The sequence below is a fragment of the Montipora capricornis genome, chromosome 11 (genome assembly GCF_036669925.1).
Source record: "Montipora capricornis isolate CH-2021 chromosome 11, ASM3666992v2, whole genome shotgun sequence".
Lineage (NCBI taxonomy): Eukaryota > Metazoa > Cnidaria > Anthozoa > Scleractinia > Acroporidae > Montipora > Montipora capricornis.
In genome coordinates, this window is record NC_090893.1 from 34,803,714 (window position 1) to 34,814,532 (window position 10,819).

Below are 10,819 nucleotides of genomic sequence, written 5' to 3' on the forward strand. Positions count from 1 at the left end.
TGATGCATAGATTTTCTTCTTGTTTTGAGGTTCTTCGGTATCTTCTGTTGTAGCTTTTTAAAATTCATCCTTTTTTAAAATTCATCCTTTTAACATTCATATCATTGACTGACGAAGTCCGGTTGAGAAACGGACGAAATATTTCATAAGTTTTAACTTTTAGCTCCGAGTTTGTAAAAATTTTTTAACTTTTATTATGCTTCCGGAGCAGGAAACAAATGTTTTTGATTGTACAAATTAATAATTATAGATTTATATCGTTCGAAACAGTATCAAACAGATGACAAAAACGTACAAAGAACTTGGAAATGCCCCAAGTTGTTCCCGCACCCGCGAGTCCAGTTGTTCCACCAATGAGACCAGTTGTTGCAGTACTTATGACACCAGTGGCCCCTGCACTCTGGCATAGAGCAAATAGACTCCCAGAAGCGACATATCCACCGAAGAACGAAGACTGCACAGCCGCTGCCGCCGAGCCAGCAGCAACGCCTGATGCTCCGAACCCAAAAGCACCCAAGGCAGCTGTTGCTATAACCGGAGCAGCTATTACGCCTACAGCAGCAGCTCCAACGCCTGCAAGTCCGGTAATTGCCAGCGTCTTTGCAAAAGACCCTTTTCCTTCTCCTCCTCCTGGTTGAAAACACAAAACAAAGCTGAGTAACTGGGTGTTAAGGAATCTCAACCACAGGTCTTTCCGCGCGTCAGCGCCATTCTAAGTCTTACGGAAATTCGACATCTATGTTTTCAATGCGAAAACAGTGCAAATCTTCTGTATCCTCGAATAAAAACAGTTGTTGATGGCTGAAAACAGTTTTTGATACCTATGTTTCATTTACCTTTTTCTCTAAAACCTTGTTTTGGTCGCCAAAAATGGTACAAGCAAGTTCATAACACCAATTTGAGTTTTTTGATAGTTAAGCTGACGTATGGTAAGTTGCCATGGCAACATAAATAAATATAAACAGCCTTTTAAAATCGGTTTTGTTTATTTGCAGAAAATCTGGTCGTTAAATGTTCTTTATAATTTGCATGCAACAAGCTTGTAACGATGCTCACAAGTTGACACTATTTTAACATAATAATTTGACAGAGGGATCTTAATTCTCCCTTGTGGAAGGTTCACTGGAATATATAGAATTTCCTCTGTTAAAGTTCAGTTTCTTTTCAATACGCCAGTTACTTATTCCTAAACTATTTTCGCGCCAAATTTCGTTAAATTCTAACGAGTGGTTCTCGAGAAATAGGCGTATTTCCGAGAAAGCTATTCCGCATTCAATCGCATTTTTTTTAACTTTCTACGCATGCGCTCCATATGACTGCGTTCTTTCGACAACAAAGAAAAATCTGCGAATTGCGGAGTTCTTTGCATCGTTACCTTTTCTAACATACATTTCTCATAAAAGACTAAAACCATCAAAACACTTGTTCAATTATGAGGAAAAATAGTACAGAGAGCATTGAGCAACTACAATGATTGCTTTGTCGAAGTCATGTTTATTTTTTTGCAATCCTTGCACGCGCGCTGCATTGCCTTAGAAAAAAGCGCGCGCGAAAACTGTGTTTGTTACCTTAAACATGTAAAGTATTGTATCCGAAGTAATTTTAGTTACCTTTGGTGCAAGTGCACGAGAAAACCATGGTATGTTTGGTAAACAACAAAGAGTATCTCGCAACCATATGCCTTTGCGCATGTCTTTTACACTTAAGTGTGCCTAACCCGGCTCATCTATTTCTTCTTTGCCCCTACAACAAACATCTCGCTATTCACACCTCGATGTTTCACGTATTATTAGATGTAAAGATACCTAAAGTTAGCAAAACCAGCTGTCCTTTTGGTCCTCGACAAAGTTGAGAGAGGTATGGGTATGGGTTTATTCTCGATCTGACATAATCATTACGTTCAAGTTTACGAAATGTTTTTACAACGGAAGGGAACCTTTGCCTCTCTAACCTCGATCTTAGGTCAAAATGAAAGCACATTAAGCCAATTTTGCGTTAAAAAGGTTATATTAACCATTTTATTGCAGTGAATCAAGCTGGGCAGAGTTGCTTTTCTAATTGAAAAGACTACAAATCAAAGAACAACAAATCATATCAAAATATTGGTACTTGCTGAGAGGGGAAGATCATAGTGCTCAATTGAAAACATGTCAGACCACACACAGCATCAAGGCCGCATTCGAACACAGGCCATAATGATAAAAAGGTGAGTGCTTTCACCACAGCACTCATGGAGACATCTACCTGAGTAGCGTGAAAAGGTTTGGAAATCAGAATAGAGAGCATTTAAATATTTTGTGGCATTTGACAAGACTTCCTATGGCATAATTTATCCGAAGTAATTTTAGTTACCTTTGGTGCAAGTGCACGAGAAAACCATGGTATGTTTAGTAAACAACAAAGAGTATCTCGCAACCATATGCCTTTGCGCATGTCTTTTACACTTAAGTGTGCCTAACCCGGCTCATCTATTTCTTCTTTGCCCCTACAACAAACATCTCGCTGTTCATATCTCGATGTTTCACGCATTATTAGAAGTAAAGTTACCTAAAGTTAGCAAAACCAGCTGTCGTTCTGGTCCTCAACAAAGTTGAGAGGTATGGGTATGGGTATGGGTTTATTCTCGATCTGACATAATCATTACGTTCAAGTTTACCAAATGTTTTTACAACGGAAAGCAGTTTGTGACGTCAAACCATGAAGGAACCTTTGCCTCTCTAACCTCGATCTTAGGTCAAAATGAAAGCACATTAAGCCAAGTTTCGCGTTAAAAAAGGTTATATTAACCATTTTATTGCAGTCTCAGTGAATCAAGCTGGGCAGAGTTGCTTTTCTCATTAAAAAGACTACAAATCAAAGAACAAATCATATCAAAAGAAAGATCAAAGAAGATCATAGTGCTCAATTGATGTCAGACCACGCACAGCATCAAGGCCGCATTCGAACACAGGCCATAATGATAAAAAGGTGAGTACTTTCACCACAGCACACATGGAGACATCTACCTGAGTAGCGTGAAAAGGTTTGAGTTTAGGTGCACGTAAATAACTATGCTGAGCATGATGGTCATAATGATTATTATAAATAAATTTTCAAAAACATAGCCTATCCCAGAAATTGCGAGTAAAATAATTCTCCTGCATATATAGCTGTGGAAATCAGAATAGAGAGCATTTAAATATTTTGTGGCATTTGACAAGACTTCCTATGGCATAATTTACTAATTTCCGCACGACGCCGCATAATTCGCACTGAGAGCATAATAGGAGACAATAAAAAAGCTGAGACTTTGTAATAGTTTGTTTCTTAAAGCTTTAAAACGCCACACTTCAATGCAAGTTTAACTCTCAAAGCGACCAAAACGGCCTCCAATCAATTGTAACGTGACAGGACCTGAAGGGCTTTGTAGCCTGCCTTAAATAAGTTTTTACAATTCTACCCGAGTGGTATGGTATTTATGAAAGTCGTCTATTGGTGCAGAACAAAAATAATAGAAGGATAGAAGATCCCCACAGAAGAGTTAAAGTTGGGGGTTGTACTGTATGCTAAGCTAATTAAGGCTACAATATTCTTCAACATTCAATAAATAGTCCACTGCAGAGATATGATCCCTAGTGTTTGACTTAACCAACAACAAATATTTATTTATAAAAAAATTAATTCAGAGTGCAGTCTGCCTATTGTTTGTCTGTGTGCAAAACGACTTTTTACCAGTGCAGAAGATAGGTTTCAACCCTAGAACCAATAATAACAGCTACAAATAAGCAAAGAAAAATCGCATAATTTGCCGAATAAATCAGATGCCCTGTTTCATTACCAATAAATAGTAACGATCTTAACATCGATGAGGATGATCGTGACGACCATGACTGCTATTATTATCGTTATTATTATTACCATTTGCAGATGGATCGTTATCTCCAGGCTTAACATCATATTCTTCGTCTTTTTCCTCTTTTGCTTCTATTTCTTCTTCTTCCTGTAAAAGAAAAAAAATCATTGGTTTAGCTGCATATATCAGCAATTCCTTTACTGTTGTGACTGATTGTTCATTGCTGGGGTCAATTCAATAAAACTTTTACACCTGTAATTTACAAGTGTAGCTATTGTTCTCAGACTCTAAAACAATGGCTACACTTGTAAATTACACCGGTAAAAGTTTTATTGAATTGACCCCAAGACTAGGGTGTGGCATTGTCCTGCATCATGAAAGACTCCATTCTCGTCACCAGACCTTGGATCGACTCAAGGCTCTGGGAAACTCTGTGTAGAAGAGCATGCGCTGTAGGGTTCTTATACCTAAGTAAGTAAGTAATTTTATTTAACCATGCTCATATCGCATAGAGCGATAGCTCGTTTAAATGCAAATGTGTCATAAAAATTACAATGTGATAATTTAAATAATCTTACATGTACAAGTAATGAGTGAGAAATAAGAAATAAAAATTAAATCAACTGAAATGAATAATAACCGATTACAATAATTAATAGTTTAATAAAAGAAAATATTGGTAATTAGACTGTCTATTTACAAAACATACAATTGCAGTCATACGATGAAGAGAACTGTATGTTTTGTAAGTTCTTCCGAAATGTAGAAAGGGATTCCGACATCCTTATTTTGTCTGGTAGATTGTTCCATTGTTTACTAGCCTGGTACGTGAAAGAATATTGCATATAAGATGAGGTTGGTCTTGGAATAACAACCTTAAGATGGCCCCGTAGTTTGTAACCGTTGCTACGCAGGATAAACATTTCCCGAATGTAGTTCGGTGCCTGGCCATAAATACTTTTGTATACGAGTATCAGTGCTTGTTCTATGCGTCGGTGTTCCAGGCTTTTAATATGTGCGATGTTAATTAACTCTTCAAAAGCAGTCGATTCAGAGTGATTAAGAAAAGTCCTCAGAGCGACTGCTTTGGTTGACTCTAGTTTTGCAGACAGACCTTTACTTAGACCTATGAACAGTGGTGATATATATTCAAAGTGAGGCAGAATAAATACTTTGTACAATTTAATCATAACATCTAAGGGTATAAATTTACGAATGCGACGAAGAATTGAAACTTGTGTTCACTTTCCGGCAGATTTCTTTAATATGTGCTTTAAAAGAGAGTGAATTGGCGATGATTACTTCCGAGGAGCTTGATCTGTGAAACGTAATCCAGTTCATTGCTGTCAATAACAAAGGCCGTTGGTAGAGTTGCTCTGTTAAAGACGATGGATTGAGATTTACTATGATTGATCGCCAGGAAGTTCTTACGAAACCAGGAGACGAGTAGACCAAGGTTGTTTTGTAGGTTTATTTGCAAGGTGGATGGACAAAGGCTTGAAGAGTACCCCGTAGTGTCATCGGCATAAAATCTTAAGGAGGACGAAATATCTGAAAAGTTCGCATCATTCATATACATACATATATTGAAGAGAAGGGGACCCAAGATTGAACCTTGAGGAACTCCACTCTTCATAATTTGCCAATCTGACAAATTACCATCTATCTTGACATGTGGCTTTCGATCAGTCAAGTAAGAACATAAAAGTTGTAGGGCGTCTCCCGGGGGGGGGTACTCGATGTATCCCTGGTTGGGGAGGTGCGGCGCGGCCCCTCATACCCTGACCCTGTTTAAGACAAATATCGCTGATTTTCCTACCCATTTTAAGACAGAATTCCGACTTTTGATACCCTGTTTAAGACATTTAACCCAGTTTAAGACAAAAATTGATAAATCGATACCCTGATTAAGACAAAAAATGCTAAATTCGATACCCTGTTCAAGACAAAAATCTCGAAAACCATACCCTGGCTGGCCGCACGTCCCCATTAAGCCCTTATAAGGGAGTACCCCCCCCGGGGGGCGTCTTCAGTTACACCATACGCTGACAGCTTTGCAAGAAGCAAATTATGGTTAATAGAGTCAAATGCTTTGGAGAGGTCTATAGTAATTGCTGCAGAGTATTCGCTAGAGTCTAAATTTTCTCTAATACCTTCGCATGTCTTGAGAAGGGCTGTTGTACATGAATGTCCTTTCAGGAAACCAGACAAATTCCCACTGAGAAAGTCAAGAGAAAACTCGTATAGCTGATCAAAGATAACTCTTTCGACTATTTTTGAAACAGCCGATAACACAGATACAGGACGGTAATTAGATTTTAGAAGTCTCGCTGTCTTTTTTGTAGATCGGAGAGACAATGGAATTTTCCAATATGTAGGCCAGGAGCTAGTAATGATGCACCGATTGATAAATTTTGTGGGAGAACTGAAAATTCCTAGCTCAGCAAGGTTTAGCAGGCGTGGAGAAATTCCGTCAGCACCGGTGGCTTTATTAATTTTGATACTAGAAAGTATCCTTCTGATGCAAGAATCCCGAACAGGAGTGCATGAAAAGCTCATTTGTCCTTTAAATTTCTGTTCAATGGCTATAACACTGGAATGAGTCTTAACTCTTCTGGCTGTAAGTTGGACATGTGGGTAGGCCTAGGTACTGCATGAATGAAATAATCGTTGAGAAGATTGGCGAAATCAATACTATCAGTAATGAGGCGCCCATCTTCAATCAGTTGAATATGGCCGTTACCTCTGTCTTTACTTGGAAGTAAACAATGAAATTTCTTCCAAAATTCCCCAGGGTGCTCGGAGTTTGTGGATACATTAATGCAGTATGACTTAAGGGCAGAACGTTTGAAAGATGTGACAAAGTTACGTTGTTTCCTGTAGACCTCCCAATTTTCAGACGTTTTGTTCTTAAACCTTAATTTCTATGCAGACGATTTCTTGTGGTTATAGCCTGAATAATTTTTGGTGTCATCCATGACACAGTGTTACCGCGTACCAGTTTCTTCTTAAGCGGTGCATGACGATCAATCACTTCAGTGAATAATTTATACCAGTGCGCCCAGATGTCGTTGATATCATCGTAAACAAACGCAGAGTCCCAGGGGACAATGTGTAAATCCTGGAGAAAAATGTCAGCGTCGAACCGTTTCATTGAGCGATAAGTAATGAGCTTTGGTGGAGGTTTAGGTAGCTCCCATTTTCGAATTGTAACAACCATATCGCGATCACTGATACCGAGTTGTAAAGTCTTGGTATAGCAAAATCTTTCCGGATGAGTTGTCAAAATAACAACCTAAAAATTTGCCCTTTGAACCTTACCGCGCATGCTCACTCCTCGTGCTAACATGAATGCCCCAATTAGAGACGCTTAGACGCTTTTGATTGTTCTTCATGAAAAGAAGAGAAGACCCAAATATCTCATATCCCCATAAGTTTTTTATCTAAATATCCCGTATTCCTGATAACCCCTAATAGGTCCTAGTTGTTTTTAGTGGCAAATTTAGTAGCATTAATAATAAGAAATAACCTCTTTTTGTTTTTATCTTTCTGGTAATCTCGCCGCATTTTCCGAAGTTTACCCGTGGTTGTAGTTCCCTGTAACTGGACAATTTGTGTTGACTATTTGTGCATCCCACGGATAAGCCCTAATAGGCGTCTTGTTTTCAGTTCTTTTCGATATTGTAGTGCTGTCTGGAACTTTTGTAGGGAACAAAACAATGTTAAGCTTGAATTTGAATTTTTCTCATTTATTTACGTGGCCGTATCTTTGTAAATCTTTCTTTGCAATTCCATCGCTTTTTGCGTTGATAGAACGCATTTCAAATGCAGACCGAATGCAGATTTTTTGGGACAACCCATGCAACGATCTTCAGAGACTCCAAATTATGCCCACCACAGATTACAGCACGGAGAAACATAAATGACATCATCTCCAAGCATGTGCGCATCATCGCAAAGCACGTGCATGGAAGATGATTTCGTTTCTTTATCGTTCTTTCGGGTAGTCACGATTTTTCAAGCCTTTCAATGGAAAAGTCGAAATAATACTACCCTACAGTAGAAAAATTCCAAACAAATAATACAAAACCAACGATAGCCACGACACAAAACACCCTAGGCCTGTTGGCTTTCAAATGCAAAACCTATGATACATTGCTATTTTTAACATATCAAACGTACTGCAACTATTTTTCTGTTCTTGTCCATCATGTCTATTGTAATTAGTTCCCTGAGGGACCAGACAGCCATATAGATCTTGTAAATGCATGTCAATGTATTATGTTTCGATTCGTATTTCAATTTTATTTTCTATTGCGGTCTTCTAAATGTTTGTTTTACATTTTATTTTATTTCTAATGGATGGTTTTCGTTGCAAATAAATTATAAAGGCGCTCATAATATTTGGGTGGGTAAAGACCCACGCGACGGGTAGAACACAAGAAAACTCATTCCATATCATTAAATAACAAAACCTGCTATTGTTTTATATATCGTTCTGAAAATTTTCTGATAATTGGCATGTGCTGGCCCTGTATGGCTTTGAATTTTTGAAGTTGTTCAGTCCTCGTTCATTATAATGATTTTGTTCCTCTTCATCATAGCAAAAACGTGAAGCAAGGCTAGCGACAAAAAATCTCTGTGACTCGTGTACAGTATGTTGCCTAGTATCCGATCGGTACCAGTATACGACTTAGCTCTTTCGGCTAAGGAAGGAAAATTATAGTAGTTTTAAACTGAAGAGGTCGGATACTGGACAACATACTGTACCAGCCGATAAATTTGAATGTATTCGGAACGTCATCAAACAAAACGGAAATGTTAATCGTTCGTCGTTTTCAGAGTAAAACAACGTCTTTGGCTTTTTAATTTCGTTGCAATATTTAACTGAATATTTTTTTATTTCATCTGTTGGGTCAGGAAGCCTTCTTTGTCGGGTTCCTGAGAACGTATCTATTTTGACTAACGTTGAATTATTTACACAATCGCGAGGTTGAGCGGCCATGTAATTGAAAATCTGAACATCCATGAGCTACAAAAACAGACTTGCGAATTATCGCAAATCACAATGCTGACATACGACTTAGCTCTTTCTGCTAAGGAAGGAAAATTATTGTAGTTTTAAACCGAAGTGGTCGGATACTGGGCAACATACTGTACCAGCCGATAAATTTGAGTGTATTCGGAACGTCATCAAACAAAACTGAAATCATCTCCCACTAAAAAACGCAATAAAGGGCCTTGGGAGTCCTATAAAAGTTATATATTTAGTTTGAACAGGAAGTATGTGCCTTACGTTTTCAGATGATGCCTCGCCTTGCTTACACGCTTCGTCTTCACTCTCGTCTGCCATCTTAGTTGGACAAGTTGAACACAAGAGAACCTTTGCACTCAAGTGTTTATATCAAAGCGCAGTCTGTAAAAGGCAACACCGCTGATACGTAAGGACCCTCTTTCCGCGATGACATATATTTAGTAAATATTATACGCTCCATGAAGCGTACATTGGGTTGCTTGTGATACGTGTTACACAAAAACAGAAGGCACTGAATTGGGTGGTCGTGAACTGCAGTGTTCCAGTTAATTTTTGCAAGTGGGGGGTCATTTGAAGGTCATCCACATGTCGTGGCGGCAGAGGCCCTTTGGCTCAGACGTTCACACCTTTAATTATTTTATAATGTCCTATCCCATTTTGAGGTATTTTAGTTTTTTAAGCTTTGGTAATAAATGCAGTTTAAAGATAACAAAACACTCCCTTGAGTGAAATTCACTCGCTTCTTGTTTAAATAAATAGTCTGCAAAAAACTAACTGCAAATTGCTCTAACGGACGTTTTCCAGCATGTCATCCATGTCCTGCAGTTGCACTAAGCAAACGTTTATTGCACACGCTCAGGAAGGACTGAAGGTGTTGTTTCCGCTTCATAATTTCTCTTATTGTTAGTCAAATCTGATGCCAGGTCAAAACATTGTTTCATTTGGTTTTACGTTTGCACCAAAAAGTATCGTAAAAACCAGGAGTTAACATAAAAAGACAAGCCAAAAGACAGATGAAGGCAAAAAATAACAAAGATTTTATACATAGCTCTGAATCGAATTTTCATCAAAAGATTAATGACAATCGATCGTAAAAACACGAAGATTTCTGGAGTCTCTGGCTTTTTATGATGTTTTGTCAGAAGGAAGAAATAATGTTAATCGTTCGTCGTTTTCAGAGCTAAACAACGCCTTTGGTTTTATAATTTTGTTGTAACATTTAACCTAATATTTGTTATTTCATCTGTCGGGTCAGGAAGCCTTCTTTGTCGGGTTCTTGAGAACGTATCTATTTTGACTTCACGTTGAATTATTTACACAATCGCGAGGTTGAGCGGCCATGTAATTGAAAATCTGAACAACCATGAGCTACAAAAACAGACTTGCGAATTATCGCTAATCACAATGCTGACAAGCACAAAAGCAGAAGAAATGGTTAATAAATATGAAGTTTGTTACTATCTGAATGTGCTTGGGTTAGAGTAAAGGGATATATTGCCACGCAAATGATGTAATTTCATGACACTCAAAATTCGCAAAAAGCGTGAGTTTCCCGTAAACAATCTTCGCACTAGCAAGCCGTAGCAATAAGTTGGATTAACCAGGAAGTTAAAGAAATATTGTTGGCTTTCCAAATAAATTTCTGTTTACACTACAATGACCAAATCATTTGTCAGAGAAATAAAATTCCAGTCTCCTCGCATATCACATTTCAACGCATGTATGCAAATTTGTTAACTCATTTTCACTGCGTCCCGATTCCCGCGAAATTTCTCTTCTTTCAGATATTAACAAAAATATTATTTTTAGTAAAGCGTTCCATCTTTTATGTTCAAATAACCGCTAAAAATAAAGATTTTTTAACTTTCTATCCGTTGATATTTATCATAATTTAATATTCTCTGTCAAAATTTGCACAAGAATCAAATCATAAAAAAGAGAATCGCACGCAA

General features: G+C 38.0%; 1 protein-coding gene across 1 annotated transcript in view; it reads right to left on the reverse strand.

Annotated features, from left to right (window-relative positions):
* Positions 1–9,244, reverse strand: part of LOC138024865 (tauropine dehydrogenase-like) — a 17,701-nt gene extending 8,457 nt beyond the window's left edge. Inside the window, exons 1-3 of the mRNA XM_068872049.1 lie at positions 9,129–9,244; positions 3,898–3,979; positions 296–630 (exon numbers count right to left, since the gene is read on the reverse strand). Coding sequence (XP_068728150.1) covers positions 296–630; positions 3,898–3,979; positions 9,129–9,185 — 474 coding nt within the window. The 5' untranslated portion in view covers positions 9,186–9,244. The remainder of the gene's footprint in view (positions 1–295; positions 631–3,897; positions 3,980–9,128) is intronic.
* Positions 9,245–10,819: the final 1,575 nt, after the last annotated feature.